The sequence below is a fragment of the Oncorhynchus gorbuscha genome, linkage group LG03 (genome assembly GCF_021184085.1).
Source record: "Oncorhynchus gorbuscha isolate QuinsamMale2020 ecotype Even-year linkage group LG03, OgorEven_v1.0, whole genome shotgun sequence".
NCBI classification, from domain to species: Eukaryota; Metazoa; Chordata; class Actinopteri; order Salmoniformes; family Salmonidae; genus Oncorhynchus; species Oncorhynchus gorbuscha.
This window is the reverse complement of record NC_060175.1, coordinates 50,522,491-50,539,274: the sequence shown is the minus strand read 5'-3', so window position 1 is coordinate 50,539,274 and position 16,784 is coordinate 50,522,491. Positions and strand designations below refer to the sequence as shown.

Here is a 16,784-nt window from a genome sequence, read left to right as displayed (position 1 = left end):
TGTGGTTTAGGGGCTTTGCTGTTGTCCAGGCACTTTATTATTATTATTTTTTTAACCGTGCGATCATTGCAAAGTGGGGGTGGTTATTCTTCAAATGATTTAATACATTTGTTGTGTTGCCTTGCCTCTTGTCACCACAACTCGGGGGTTATTTTTTGCCAAAATACTGCTGAAGATGAGCCCTTTGGCACCGAATTGAAATTTCAATTAGCACTTGCAGCATTCATGTTTGACACACACTTTGAGGTAAAGCCACAGAGTTTCTGAACCTCATACTGTACTGTCTTTGGTGAAGCCCCTTCTCTCCTCACCAGCGCGGATGCTTGTGATTGGCCAGCATGTGCATGCCGTGCAGAGCGTGGGAGAGCCCACTTATGATTGGTCAGCATCCTCTGTGCATGTAGAGGGTGAGTGAACGGAGTCTCGCGCCTCTCATTGGAGGTGGTACCATAGTCTAGTTTTTCTTGTGTTAAGTGTCAAAGAAAGGAGAGAATTGCAACCACAAATATGGATATTTGCACATGTCAAAATCACAATTTAGATCCGAATACGATTAATCAATACGATTAATCATGTAGTGCAGTTTAAAAAAAAAAAATGTTTTTTTTGAGATTCAGTTAATCTTACTGTCTGACTACAGTTGACTGTCCCTGTTAGAGGGGACCTTTTTGTCTAGGCATCTCTCTTTGAGCTGCCGCTGCTGCATACTCTGGGTCTGTGGCTGGCTGGAAGTAATAGCCTGTCCTTCAATTATCACTCAAAATAAAGAGCCGTGTTAATGAGGGCTTTCCTGTGGTCGCATGGTCACCCCTCTCTCCGTGTCTGTCTCTACAGAAGTACTCAAAACTCAATTCTCAAAATCTCAATTCTACAATCCTGCTTGGTTTTAAGTTCAACAGTGTGTTATTGGCATCTCTAGGTCTCCACTTGCTATGCTCTTCAGGTAGGAGGCTAATATTGACATGCATGAGTAGTTCCTTGGAAGTACTTCTTATGATTGACAATATAGTGGGTGTGGCTGGCAGCATAACCATAGGTCTCAGTCTGCCTGGGTTTAGTGTTTAGTGCTGATGACAGTCATTTCATAGCTGCCTGTGGGGTAAGAATCCACACCCCATATCAAGGGGAGTTTAAGGGGCAGTAAGCAGAGACAATCATCATCTATGGAGGTGTGAAAAGGAGGAAAAGCCTAGACCGATTTTTTTTTTTTTTAACTTTATTTTTTATCTGGTGTTTCTCAGTGAGAAGTGGCTTGGAACAGATGCAGTGGCTCTGTTTTCCTGCCTACCAGCAAGGTGAGTGTGGCCAGCCCAGTGGTGTGGATCCAGCCAGCCAGCCAGCCGTGTTAATGGGTCAGAGTGGTGGTGTTCAGAGCAGCAGTGACGTAGCTGGTAAGTGTAATAATACACTGTAGAGTAAGCGCACCACAGGGCAGGCCAACAGGGAGCAGCGCTCCGATCATGCTGGCAACAACTCCATGGCTGAGTTACAGCTGGCACTGAATCACAGTTTAACTACTGGGGCTGTTCCTGCTGCTTCCCTCTCTCTGGGCTGAGCTCTGCTGCGTCTGACACAAATCTCTGGGTCTGGGGTGATGGGCCAAGGAGGCGGTGAGCCAATCAATCAAATCAATCATGCCCACTTTCTACCTCCAGCACTTTGCTGACAGCTTAACCTGCCACGGGAAATTATTTCTGGGCCCGTCAGACGCGGGCTGCGCTGAGAACCCGTTTATGAGTGTTTTGGTCTGCATGCGTCCTGCCAAATCCTGTGATTGATTGGCGACAATATTCACTGCCGTTGGAGACAAATAGTTTTGGTGTGTTTGAGTGCTTGTTGCAAAGTGACCTCGGGCGCCAGTCTGAGAGTACAAGTGAGGCTCCTCAAGGGTATTGAGAACTGCCATTGATATGAAGTTGCTCAAACCTTGTCAAGTCACTTAAGTTTTTTTAAGTGTCTCATCCAGATGCTGCTGAACGTGAGCATGTCAATCCCTCCTTTCCTGTGGAGTGTGACTGGCATTGATTCTGCGTGAGTGAGTGAGTAGGCTAGCTTTATGCAGCATCTTCAGAGCCATGCCAGCTGTGCTGGGTGGAGTCTCTACAAGGTCATCAGCATTCACCACAGCCTGCCTATTGATTGGAGCGTGGCGCGAGCGCTACGACATGATGCCATATTATGAAGCGATTGATTGCCTTCTGATCGACTGCTCCCCCCTGAGGGAGATATGGTCGGTTCTCTATCTCCTGCAGAACAGGGATAGAGGGAGAGGGCAGGAGAAAGTAAAAGGGTTGATATCTAGGATGTGCTGTTTCTAAGGTAAATCACTCCAGCAGCCTTGTGAAAAACACTCTCCTCTCCACAAATAGACCTCATCAGCCATGCATCATAATCAATGTACCCATCGTAATCAGACAACCACATCTGAAATTAACCGTAAGTAAAGCCTGGGGGCCATGTTGTCTAGAATGTCATGAGCAGCACCAGCTGTATCAGAACAGTCCCACTCAGTATTGTCATCAAGTTTCTGCTCATGTTCTGACCAACTTAACGATAACAGACTCTCAGAGAACGAGTCAGCACCTCATTGGTATTCTAGTCAACAGGTAGGCTACATTTTCTAGGATCCAGACAGAGCTTGTTTATCAGTTCAGTCTGAGGCTCAGGCAGGTGGATCAGAAAGCATGAAAGTGCCCATCTGCCCTCAAACCCGCAGAGAGTTTCTTTAAACATGACACACTCTGAACAGCTAGACAATAAACAGGACCTCTTGGCAATGCAGTAGATGAGATGTGGAGGCTATGCCATAGTTGGATTGTGCCTCCTGAGTAGCTTTCAAACCATGCACCTCTCAGACGTGGTTGAGTGTATATGTGTGTGTGGTATACTCTGGTATTTTTCACTGATCTGGCCCAGTCCAGTGATGTGATTATCTGTGCTGGTGAGAGCCAAATCTAGGCTAACCTTGTGTCTGTGGCACTCTATTCTCTTGCTCTCTCTCGCTCTGCCTGCCCCTGAGACCCCCCACCGCTGCCAGCTGTTGTCCATTAGGGAGGCAGGCGGGACACGCAGCACTCACCCTTCACATCTTAGACGTCGAACTGTGTGTGTGTGTGTGTGTGTGTGTGTGTCGTGCGACACTTGGGGGTGATATTGGGACTTAAAATCTGTTATAAAACAGGTTGTATGGATGCTGATTGGTTGCTAGCAGGAAGTTTTTCACCACAAGCCCCGGGTAATGCCTGTTAACAGTTCCACTGTCCCACAGCCCAGCCAGGCAAATCATAAACTTAATCTCCCCTGGAAAAATGTGTCTAGACATTTTTTCCCTATGCTTCTAGGTTAGCATATGCTTTTCAACAGTTTGGATTAGTCTAAACTAGAGGTCGACCGATTGTGGTTTTTCAACACCGATACCGATTATTGGAGGACCAAAATCGGGCAATTTTATTTATTTATATGTAATGACAATTACAATAATACTGAATGAACAATGAACACTTGTATATTTTAACTTAATATAATACAGAAATAAAATAAATGTAGTCTCAAATAAATAATGAAACATGTTCAATTTGGTTTAAATAATGCAAAAACAAAGTGTTGGAGAAGAAAGTAAAAGTGCAATATGTGCCATGTAAAAATGCTAACGTTTAAGTTTCTTGCTCAGAACATGATAACATTTATGAAAGCGGTGGTTCCTTTTTAACATGAGTCTTCAATATTCCCAGTTAAGAAGTTTTAGGTCCAAAACTACAGTTTGTTAACAAGAAATTTGTGAAGATGCTGGTGGAAACGGGCACAAAAGTATCTATATACAGTGGGGCAAAAAAGTGTTTAGTCAGCCACCAATTGTGCAAGTTCTCTCACTTGAAAAGATGAGAGGCCTGTAATTTATCATAGGTACGCTTCAACTATGACAGACAAAATGAGAAAGAAAATCCAATACTTTTTTGCCCCACTGTACACAGTAAAACGAGTCCTATGTCGACATATCCTGAAAAGCCACTAAGCAAAGAAGCCACTGCTCCAAAACCGCCATAAAAAGCTAGACTACGGTTTGCAACTGCACATGGGGACAAAGATTGTACTTCTTGGAAAAATGTGCTCTGGTCGGTCTGATGAAATATAAATGGAACTGTTTGGCCATCATGACCATTATGTTTGGGGGGAAAAGGGGGATGCTTGCAAGCTGAAGAACACCATCTTAACCGTGAAGCATGGGGGTTTCAGCATCATGTTGTGGGGGTGCTTTGCTGCAGGAGAGACTGGTGCATTTCACAAAATAGATGGCATCACGAGGCAGGAAAATGATGTGGATATATTGAAGCAACTTCTCAAGACATCAGTCAGGAAGTTCAAGCTTGGTCGCAAATGGGTCTTCCAAATGCACAATGACCCCAAGCATACTTCCAAAGTTGTGGCAAAATGGCTTACGGACAACAAAGTCATGGTATTGGAGTGGCCATCACAAAGCCCTGACCTCAATCCCATAGAAAATTTGTGGGCAGAACTGAAAAAGCATTTGCGAGCAAGGAGGCCTACAAACCTGACTTGGTTACACCAGCTCTGTCAGAAGGAATGGGCCAAAATTCACCCAACTTATTGTGGGAAGCTTGCGGGAGGCTACCCGAAACGTTTGACCCAAGTTAAACAATTTAAAGGCAATGCTACCAAATACTAATTGAGTGTATGTAAACTTCTGACCCACTGGGAATGTGATGAAATAAATAAAAGCTGAAATAAATAATTCTGTCTACTATTATTCTGACATTTCACATTCTTAAAATAACGTGGTGATCTTAACTGGAATCTGGAATTTTTAGCAGGAGTAAATGTCAGGAATTGTGAAACTGAGTTTGAATGTATTTGGCTAAGGTGTATGTAAATATTTGAATGAACATGTAATCTTTAGAAAAATATGTTAGTAACTGTTTTATAAAAGCCATAACCCGGGAATTATTGTTAATATCACCCTCCAAAGGGCTGTTTCCCTGGCCCTCTGCTTCATGTCGGACTAAGAACAGCCCCTAGTCGGGAGTTTTTCACACGATAATCCTCGCATTCTCATTCAGTTGCCTAAGTGTTTGTTCTCCCCCCCCCCCTCCCCATGAAGTACCACTTCTAACCTCTCAGGATGAAGAGTGATGAGCTCCCAATGAGCCCTTTATCCTAGATCTTTTTATTCATCTACCAAGGCACTCATTTGTGTCCACCTCTCACTCACAACGCATTTGCCTGCTGTACGAGACTGGTTTGGCTCAAAGAGAATAGGCTAGGTGTGGCTGTGTGAGTGACGACAGAGAGCCACAGAGAGTGACTTCTGCTCTGGTGGGCTAGCCAGCTAGTAAGTGAGCGGCTGCACGTCTCTGTGTATCCCAGTCTGTGACAAATGGGGCCAACGCTGCAGTAATCAGATTAGAGGACGTAAATGACATGCTGCAACTGTCCCACCTTGTGATCCCCACATTCATTTTATTATAGCACTGAGCTAGTGAGATTACTCTTCAAACAGACCAGCCCGACCAAGAGCTGTCACTTGCATCCAGTCAGCCAGCCGTGTGTGTACATTAACTCTTTCACTCCACAGAGGCACTGTGACTCAATCCAGCAAACTCCTTATAAGATGATGCAGAGAGGGTGTGTGTGTTGCTATGTGGTCAGGCAGGGGCTGCTCATGGTCATCTTGTCCTGAGAAAGCTGAGCCTGGAGTCTCTGCTGCCTGCTAATCCCTATTTGTGCCCTGGCCTCTACAGGAAACCCAGGATCAACTCTCAGCTGGTGGCCCAGCAGGTGGCTCAACAGTACGCGATGCCTCCCCCGCCCAAGAAGGAGAGGAAGGAGAGGCCTGAGAGGGAGCATGGCCCGGACGGGGAGCTCTTGGACGGGGAGGGGGAGCACCCCGAGGGAGAGCTTCTGGAGAGAGTGAAGCCAGAAGTAGAAGGAGAACCTCCCCTGGATAAAGACGAGAGCAATAAGGAGAAGCCGGAAAACGACCAAGCAGAAAAGCCAGAGCAAGAGGAGGAAAAAGAAAAAGGGAAAGAGATCAGCCTAGCCAGGCCCATCGCCAAGAAACCCAGCATCAAAGAGATCAGCCTAACCGGGCCTATAGCCAAGAAACCCAGCATCAAAGAGAGCAGCCTAGCCGGGCCCATTGCCAAGAAACCCAGCATTAAAGAGAGCAGCCCAGCCGGCCCCATTGCCAAGAAACCCAGCATAAAAGAGAGCAGCCCAGCTGGCCCCATTGCCAAGAAACCCAGCATCAAAGAGAGCAGCCCAGCCGGGCCCATCGCCAAGAAACCCAGCATCAAAGAGAGCAGCCCAGCCAGCCCCATCGCCAAGAAACCCAGCATCAAAGAGAGCAGCCCAGCCAGGCCTATCGCCAAGAAACCCAGCATCAAAGAGAGCAGCCCAGCCAGGCCCATTGCCAAGAAACCCAGCATCAAAGAGAGCAGCCCAGCCAGGCCCGTTGCCAAGAAACCCAGCATCAAAAAGATCAGGTCAGTGTGTGTTTATAAAGGAGTAAGATGTCTGTGTAAGCATCTTTCCTCTCCAGACATGAACTTTACTAATATACTCCTCTGTGGTCAGACCATCAAATCAGCTGAAGGAGACATTACATTACTCTTACTGAATTTCCACATGGGTGAGGATATTGGAAATTTAATCAAGGATGATAACTTGTTTTTAACTAGGACAGATGAATTTATAACATAGGTACAGCAAATCCGCTTATTGTATGGGCCACTTTTAAATATGTCTTTAGAGGCCATGCAATTCAGTACTCCTTTCTAAAACAAAAGCAATTTAGGTCAAAGGCATCCATACTAATAAAGGAAATTGAAGGTCTAACAGAACAGATAGATGGCAATGAAAACTGTACCATAGAGGCTCAGAATAAGTTGGAGGAAAAAGAAATGGAGGGACTTATTCAACAAAGATCAAGTGTAATATATTAATAATAATAAAGCAAACTGAATGGAATATGGGGGAAAATGCACCAAATTATTTTTTAATCTTCAACATAGAAATGCTCCCAAAAATAATTTACTGAAACTTGTTACAAATGACGGAGTCACCAATGATTCACAAAATTATATTTTGGAAGAGGAAGCAAAGTACTTTAAAGCATGTGTTTTCATTTGTCTCCTTCAGCGCCTTTTAACCGAAGCTAATTGTATGGACATTTTTTCTATTAATAACTTTAAATGAACAGCCATACAGAAAGACTTATGTGAAGGTGAAATTATAGAGAAGGAACTTCTTGATGCAATTAAAGCCTTTAACTGGGATAACTCCAGGGCTGGATGACATATACCATTTCAGGTATACCAAACCTTTTTTGATATACTCAGAGGGCCGTTATTAGCATGTTTTAACCACTCTTATGTAAATGGTAGATTATCAGACACTCAACCAGGTCTGATTTCATTATTACTGAAACAGGATACAAGTGGGAAATATAAAGATCCAGTCCTTTAAAAAACAAATTGGAGGCATCTTACACTTCAGTGATTTATTGTCAGACATTATTTATTGTCAGACATTATTCATTCTAATCAGACAGGTTTTTAAAATTTATTTTTTACATTGGAGATAATATAAGGCAAGTACTGGAAACACTATGAAAAATCTGGGAAACCAGTCCTGCTATTCATAGCTGACTTTGAAAAGGCTTTTGATAAAGTATGACTGGAGTTTTTAGAGAAATGCCTGGAACATTTCAATTTTGGAGAATCTCTTATAAAATGGGTTAAAATCGTGTATAGTAACCCTAGGTGTAAAATAGTAAATAATGGCTACTTAGAAAGTTTTAAACTGTCGATAGGAGTAAAACAAGGTGGTCCACTATCAGCATATCTATTTATTATGGCCATCGAAATGTTAGCTATTAAAATCAGATCCAACAATAATATCAAGTGAATAGAAATACAGGGCTGAAAAACAAAGGTGTCATTGTATGCTGATTCATGTTTTTTTAAGATCCACAACTTGGATCACTCCACAGCCTCAGGATCTAGATCATTTTTCTAACCTCTCTGGATTACAACCAATTGATATGTGTACTAAATTACATATTGGATCACAAAAAAATACAACTTTTACATTACCATGTAGTTTACCAATAAAATGGTCTAATGGTGTTGTGGATCTACTCGATATACATATCCCAAATAAATAATCTCACTCCAATACATTTTTTTATTAAAGGTTAGTAAAATAAATAAGATCTTGCTACCATAGAAAGGTAAGTACCCTTCTATTTGTGGAAAAAACTCCCTGATTAACTCTAGTCATATCCCAGTTTACCTATTTGCTTATGGTCTTGTCAGTTGTCTTTTTCTTATTTAATTTGGAATGGCAAGGAAGACAAAATTTAAACAGGCCTATTTATATAATGACTATACATTCTGAGGGCAAAACGTCTTAAATATTAAAGCATTAGACCTCTCAATAATGGCTTCAGGCATACTAAAGTTATACTTAAATTTGAACTTCTCTGTTAAATTAGTAAGATTGTCTCACCCTATGTTCATGAAATGATTTTTCCCCCCTTTATTCAGATTATAACCTCTCACATTGTTATTTGAAAAGGAAATCATCTCCCAAATATCGCTATTTTTAAAATAAGCCATTGGTTGCAATTTCAATTTAATCCACCAGTAAAGACAGAACAAATAATACAACAAATATTATGGTTAAACTCTAATATAATGTAAGATTTAATGAATTTGTTTGAGTAAATTGTCATACATGCAGCTAACTAAAACATATGGAAATGTCTGCTCTACTCAAAATTACAACCAACCAATTGCAGCATTACCGCAAAAATTGAAGAGGGAAGTGGAAGGGGGCAAAAGTATGGAACTTGTCTGTCGGCCCTGCATTAAATACCATAATTGGTTAAAGAAAACTAATATATATAAAAAGGTATACCAATTTAATTTAAGGACCAAGAAATGTACAGCTGTGCCATAGATTGCAAAATAGTTTCGATTTTTGATGTACCAATTCCATGGCGCATGGTTTATGAACTGATAAGCAAAACAATGCCAGATTCAAAACGTAGATTAACAAAAAAATATATATATGTATATGTATATATATATATATATTATACAGAATTCTTGCAAACAATAGAATGTTATTTATATGTGCGATATACAACCTTCCCAGCTCTGCAGATTTTACTGCGAAGAGGCAGAATCATTAGATCATTTGTTTTGGTACTATCCATATGTAGCTTGTTTTTGGTCACAGGTCCAGCAATAGCTGAAGATTTGCAACATTTACCTGAAACTAACCCTGCAGATAGCACTACTGGGTGATTTGAAAAGTTATAGTCAATCGATCAATAATATAATAATAATTTTTGCAAAAATGTTTATTTACAATTTACAATCTGTAGAAACAATGAAAATAGAAAGGTTCAGAACTTTTGAAACAGCACAGTTGAAAAATATATGGCAAATAGAATCCAATATGGATTGTTTTAAGAGGTAAATTGGAGGGGTTGAATGGAGCTGAAGGTTGGGACTAATAACAAGATAACTAATGTAAAACATACTGTGCCCATAACATGTACAGTGGGGCAAAAAAGTATTTAGTCAGCCACCAATTGGGCAAGTTCTCCCACTTAAAGATGAGAGGCCTGTAATTTTCGTCATAGGCGCACTTCAACTATGACAGACAAAATTAGAAGAAAGAAAAATCCAGAAAATCACATTGTAGAATTTTTTATGAATTTATTTGCAAATTATGGTGGAAAATACGTTTTTGGTCAATAACTAAAGTTTATCTCAATACTTTGTTGGCAATGACGGAGGTCAAACATTTTCTGTAAGTCTTCAAGGTTTTCACACACTGTTGCTGGTATTTTGGCCCATTTCTCCATGCAGATCTCCTCTAGAGCAGTGATGGTTTGGGGCTGTTGCTGGGAAACATGGATTTTCAACTCCCTCCAAAGATTTTCTATGGGGTTGAGATCTGGAGACTGGTTAGGCCACTCCAGGACCCTGAACTGCTTCTTACGAAGCCACTCCTTCGTTGCCCAGGCGGTGTGTTTGGGATCATTGTCATGCTGAAAGACCCAGCCACGTTTCATCTTCAATGCCCTTGCTGATGGAAGGAGGTTTTCACTCAAAATCTCATGATACATGGCAGCATTCCTTCTTTCCTTTACACGGATCAGTCTTCCTGGTCCCTTTGCAGAAAAACAGCCCCAAAGCATGATGTTTCCACACCCATGCTTCACAGTAGGTATGGTGTTCTTTGGATGCAACTCAGCGTTCTTTGTCCTCCAAACACGACGAGTTGAGTTTTTACCAAAAAGTTATATTTTGGTTTCATCTGACCATATGACATTCTCTTGATCTTCTGGATCATCCAAATGCTCTCTAGCAAACTTCAGACTGGCCTGGACATGTACTGGCTTAAGCAGGGGGACACGTCTGGCACTGTAGGATTTGAGTCCCTGGCGGCGTAGTGTGTTACTGATGGTAGGCTTTGTTACTTTGGTCCCGGCTCTCTGCAGGTCATTCACTAGGTTCCCCCGTGGGGTTCTGGGATTTTTGCTCACCGTTCTTGTGATCATTTTGACCCCACGGGGTTAGATCTTGTGTGGAGCCCCAGATCGATGGAGATTATCAGTGATCTTGTATGTCTTCCATTTCCTAATAATTGCTCCCACAGTTGATTTCTTCAAACCAAGCTGCTTTCGTAATGCAGATTGTCTTCCCAGCCTGGTGCAGGTCTAAAATTTTGTTTCTGGTGTCCTATGACAGCTCTTTGGTCTTGACCATAGTGCAGTTTGGAGTGTGACTGTTGTGGACGTGTCTTTTATACTGCTAACAAGTTCAAACAGGTGCCATTAATACAGGTAACGAGTGGAGGACAGAGGAGCCTCTTAAAGAAGTTATTACCGGTCTGTGAGAGCCAGAAATCTTGCTTGTTTGTAGGTGACCAAATACTTATTTTCCACCATAATTTGCTAATAAATTTATAAAAAATCATAGTGTGATTTCTGGATTTTTAGCTATGATGAAAATTAAAGGCCTGTCTCTCATATTTTTAAGTGGGAGAACTTGCACAATTGGTGGCTGACTAAATACTTTTTTGCCCCACTGTATGTACAGTTGAAGTTTAGATACACTTAGGTTGGAGTCATTAACTTGTTTTTCAACCGCTCCACAAATTTCTTGTCCTAACCTACTTGCCAAAACTATAGTTAACATCTACTTTGTGCATGACACATGTTGTGGGGGTGCTTTGCTGCAGGAGGGACTGGTGCACTTCACAAAATAGATGGCAACATGAGGAAGGCGAATTGTGTAAATATTGAAGCAACATCAGTAGATGCCTTCTGGAGAACTTATTTGTATTGCTTTTAATCTTTTTAATGAATTTCTTATTAACACTTTATTCTAGCTAGCTATTTGTGTAGGTAGCTATCAAGTAAACGCAATGAGTTAAATCTTGGTCGCAAATGGGTCTTCCAAATGTACATGGACCCCAAGCATACTTTGAAAGTTGTGGCAAATGGCCTAAGGACAACAAAGTCAAGGTATTGGAGTGGCCATCACAAAGCCCTGGCCTCAATCCCATAGAAAATGTGTGGGCAGAACTGAAAAGGTGTGTGTGTGTGTGTGTGTGTGTGTGTGTGTGTGTGTGTGTGTGTGTGTGTGTGTGTGTGTGTGTGTGTGTGTGTGTGTGTGTGTGTGTGTGTGTGTGTGTGTGTGTGTGTGTGTGTGAGCAAGGAGGCCTCCAAACCTGACTCCGTTACCAGCTCTGTCAGGAGGAATGGGACAAAATTCACCCAACTTATTGTGGAAGGCTTCCTGAAACGTTTGACCCAAGTTAAACAATTTTAAGGCAATGCTACCAAATACTAATTGAGTGTATATAAACTTCTGACCCACTGGGAATGTGATGAAAGAAATAAAAGCTGAAATAATCATTCTTTCTACTACATTTTACATTATTATTAAACCCATATATATATTTGTATACACTGCTCAAAAAATAAAGGGAACACTAAAATAACACATCCTCGATCTGAATGAATGAAATATTCTTATTAAATACCTTTTTCTTTACATAGTTGAATGTGCTGATAACAAAATCACACACAAATTATCAATGGAAATCAAATTTATCAACCCATGGAGGTCTGGATTTGGAGTCTCACTCAAAATTAAAGTGGAAAACCACACTACAGGCTGATCCAACTTTGATGCAATGTCCTTAAAACAAGTCAAAATTAGGCTAAGTAGTGTGTGGCCTCCACGTGCCTGTATGATCTCCCTACAACGCCTGGGCATGCTCCTGATAAGGTGGCGGATGGTCTCCTGAGGGATCTCCTCCCAGACCTGGACTAAAGCATCCGCCAACTCATGGACAGTCTGTGGTGGATGGAGCGAGAAATGATGTCCCAGATGTGCTCAATTGGATTCAGGTCTGGGGGAGCGGGGGGGGCCAGTCCATAGCATCAATGCCTTCCTCTTGCAGGAACTGCTGACACACTCCAGCCACATGAGGTCTAGCATTGTCTTGCATTAGGAGGAACCCAGGGCCAACCGCACCAGCATATGGTCTCACAAGGGGTCTGTGGATCTCATCTCTGTATCTAATGGCACTCAGGCTACCTCTGGCGAGCACGTGGAGGACTGTGCGCCCCCCCCCCCAAAGAAATGCCACCCCGCACCATGACTGACCCACCGCCTAACCGGTCATGCTGGAGGATGTTGCAGGCAGCAGAACGTTCTCCACGGCGTCTCCAGACTCACGTCTGTCACATGTGCTCAGTGTGAACCTGCTTTCATCTGTGAAGAGCACAGGGCGCCAGTGGCGAATTTGCCCATCTTGGTGTTCTCTGGCAAATGCCAAACGTCCTGCACGGTGTTGAGCTGTAAGCACAACCCCCACCTGTGGACGTCGGCCCTCATACCACCCTCATGGAGTCTGTTTCTGACCGTTTGAGCAGACACATGCACATTTGTGGCCTGCTGGAGGTCATTTTGCAGGGCTCTGGCAGTGCTCCTCCTTGCACAAAGGTGGAGGTAGCGTTCCTGCTGCTGGGTTGTTGGCCTCCTCCACGTCTCCTGATGTACTGGCCTCTCTCCTGGTAGCGCCTCCATGCTCTGGACACTACGCTGACAGCCACAGCTCGCATTGATGTGCCATCCTGGATGAGCTGCACTACCTGAGCCACTTTTGTGGGTTGTAGACTCAGTCTCATGCTACCACTAGAGTGAAAGCATCGCCAGCATTCAAAAGTGACCAAAACATCAGCCAGGAAGCATAGGAACTGAGAAGTGGTCTGTGGTTACCACCTGCAGAACCACTCCTTTATTGGGGGTGTCTTGCTAATTGCCTATAATTTCCACCTGTTGTCTATTCCATTTGCACAACAGCATGTGAAATTTATTGTCAATCAGTGTTGCTTCCTAAGTGGACAGTTTGATTTCACAGAAGTGTGATTTACTTGGAGTTACATTGTGTTGTTTAAGTGTTCCCTTTATTGTTTTGAGCAGTGTATATAATATACTCCTCTGTGTTTTCTGTTTCTGTGCAGACCCAAGACAGACGTTCATCAGAGCTTACCCAGCATACAGTCTGGGGAGTCAACAACCAAGATCAACAACTCTCACATCTCCAGGTGGGTGATTCTCCTCTTACAGAAGTCTTCTACTACTAGTACTGACCTTACCTTCCAGTTGGACATTGTGAGAACCTGTCATGGCACTTTTTTCATTGGAACTCGTACAAGATATTCTAGAAGGGGCCATCAGCAGTTGCCACATGTTCCCATGGATGCTTGAAGAGTATAACCTATAAATGTCTCAAACTTGTTTTACTCCAATGTTTGTAAACAAAGTAAATGTGACCAAAAACTTCTACATACGTAGAATGTATGCACACATGACTGTAAGTCGCTTTGGATAAAAGCGTCTGCTAAATGGCATATATTATTATATTACTTTCTATAGTCTCAATACATGGTTAAAACTCATTAAAAAAATATAATGGATCCATAGCTTTGTATGTGAGTTTGTGCTTACATTTCTCCAGCCCCATCTCTCAGCTTTTTCCCGAAACTGTGGTGGGGAGAACACTGTTATTGTTTCAACTGCTGATTGCCGCTTTAAAGGGACACTTCGGAATTTTGCCAATTACCTACTTAATCTACTTCCCCAGAGTCAGATGAACTCATTGATACCATTGTTTTGTCTATGCATCCAGTGTGAAGGAAGTTAGAGGTACTGGGCCAATGCTAACTAGCGTTAGCGCAATGACTGGAAGTCTAGGGGAGCATGCTAGCTGTTACCATATACTTTCAGGCATTGCACTAATGCTATTAAGCAATTGTGCTAACACTAGTTAGCTACTTTCTTCGCACTGCACACTGAGACACAAAAATGGTATCCACTAATTCATCTGACTCTGGGTATGTAGAAAAGGACTTCATTGTCAAAATCCCAAAATCAAACTCAAGTGATTCATAAATGCTATTTCATGTTCTACCCTCTTTCTCCCTCTTACTCCTGTTGGACTTGTAGTATACATTGAAATGAGCGGTTGGGTCTAACCACCCACACTGTACTACACACCTTAATGTGGTTGTATCTTAGTAAGGCAGTTTTATCAATGTAATCCTAACCCTGTTTCCTCCTGCTGACCAGGCCCAAACTGAAGAACATTGACCGGAGCACCGCTCAGCAGCTAGCCATAACGGTGGGGAACGTGACAGTCATCATAACGGACTTTAAGGAGAAGACCCGCTCCTCGTCCACATCCTCGTCCACCGTGACGTCCAGCTCGGGCTCCGAGCAGCGGCACCAGAGCTCCGGCTCCGAGAGCATGGACAAGAGCTCGTCTCGCGCCTCCACCCCCAAAGGAGAGCTCTCTGTGGGGCACGACGAGTCCTTCTGAGCCCTCCAGTCCAGGTGCTCCGTGATGACTCTGGATGGGATCCCTTAGGGGGAGATATTTCACCTTCCTTCCTCCTGCCTCCGCCTTCCTTCTATCACCGTCCCAGGATGCTGAGAGAGCTAGTTGATTGGAGCAGTCTGCCTTCTGATTGGAGCAGCCCATGGCATGCGCCTAATGGAGAAACGTCCAATCATGGGTACACGTTGAGCATGGCCCAGGCGGGAGAGTGGGGCTGATGGGAATAGCGCCCCCACTGGTGGCATCCTGACACTTGTATGTATTGTTTGATATTTGTACGTGGATGTGCGGCCGACATTTTGTTTTTGTGTAAAGAAATGATCTGCTGTACACAATAACCACCACCATTTTAGCAACTCTGAAACATGACCCTTATTTATTACTTGTTGCACCCTTATACTTTGAGAGGCTTTGCTGTGTAGTTGTACCCATCTCTCACTTTGACACTTGTTTTGATGGTTAAACTGGTAGGATGGGACAAGACACTTGAGACCACAACACACTGGTGCTACATCGATACACTGTGAAACAGTTTCCAACGTGGGACTGTCATTCACACGATCCAACAAAAGTGCTAATAACCCAGAAATTCTCTTGCTCTCTTTCTCTCTGCCTCTTTCGCACACGCTCTCACTCTCTTACACTCGTGTCTGATTTTAGTTTGAACCTCCATGTGGTCTTTCAGGTTGATGTGTAGAGGTGAATGTGCAGCATATAAAGGTCACCTGCTTTGTTTTGATTTGAAGGGCCTACAATGTCAACTCAACACACACCCAAACCTTTGTCTATCATTTAGTCTGATAGATGCTATATATCTTATACAGTCTGTGTCTCCTGTCCTTAACTCTATAGTGTAGGCTATTGTGAAAAACACTAAAGTTGTTGATGTTTTTGCATTCCGTCGCTTTAATATTGGGTAGCCAGTTGAGGAAAGGTGTGGTACCTTTTTTTTATTTTCTGTAATGACTGAAGGAAAGGTCAAGTTCAGATCCACCTGTCAAGACTACATTTTTGAACTGTAATATAGTGATGCCATATACCGTTTATGATATCCAACTGATGCTAAGGGACTTCAGGTTTTTAGAAGTCCTAGCGAACGTTTACTAATGTATTTTTTTGAATGCTCTGGTTTACAAAGTTGTGATTTTTCCGGTTTATTTAGTGCAAAGGCCTGGACAGTTCATGACAATTTGAGAATTGATTTGAGTGACTTTTTCTGCTAAGATATATTTAAGACTCCAATATGTAGGTTAATTGAAGGCAGACACATTGCAAGTAGATGATATAGCTAATAGAATAATATTGCATTTTTGTTTTGCATTTTCAAAGCAGTAAACACTTACCTAAATAACCAATTAAATGGTTCTAATTCTCATTCTCCTTAGATGAAAATAGACCATTTCCTCTTTAACTGTATTAAATTGTATAAAGAATAAATGTGTATATCTTAGTTTTATTTATTGAAGGACCAAAGGAATTTCATAATGACATGATACATAGACAAATGAATAACAATTTGAGATGCAATTATAAAATGTGTGAAATGAAATACATTTTAAATAAAGACTAATATAATCCATTTAAATGGTGTAATTCTTGTCCATTTTATAAGGAACTTACTTAGATAAACCTGAGAATAAGCAGAACAGAAAATAACCACACTTTAACATTCAATTACAAGTCAGTTTCTCTACTTGGAGAACAATGAAAGGCAATGAAAAGCATTCAATGGGCATAAAGCTGCAGGAAACTCTGCAGTGTTCAGAAGCTCTTGGAGCCATGTAAAGCCCTGTGCTTTGAGCCTCTGCTCCACTGTCCGCTGAACAGTATCTCCC

The 16,784-nt window shown here is 42.3% G+C and overlaps 1 protein-coding gene across 1 annotated transcript in view; it reads left to right on the top strand.

Annotated features, from left to right (window-relative positions):
* LOC124031503 (RING1 and YY1-binding protein B-like) overlaps positions 1-16,528 on the top strand; it is a 34,024-nt gene extending 17,496 nt beyond the window's left edge. The window contains exons 3-5 of the mRNA XM_046342806.1: positions 5,757-6,500; positions 13,574-13,657; positions 14,682-16,528. Of these exons, the coding sequence (XP_046198762.1) occupies positions 5,757-6,500; positions 13,574-13,657; positions 14,682-14,931 (1,078 nt within the window). The 3' untranslated portion in view covers positions 14,932-16,528. The remainder of the gene's footprint in view (positions 1-5,756; positions 6,501-13,573; positions 13,658-14,681) is intronic.
* The last annotated feature ends 256 nt before the right edge of the window (positions 16,529-16,784 follow it).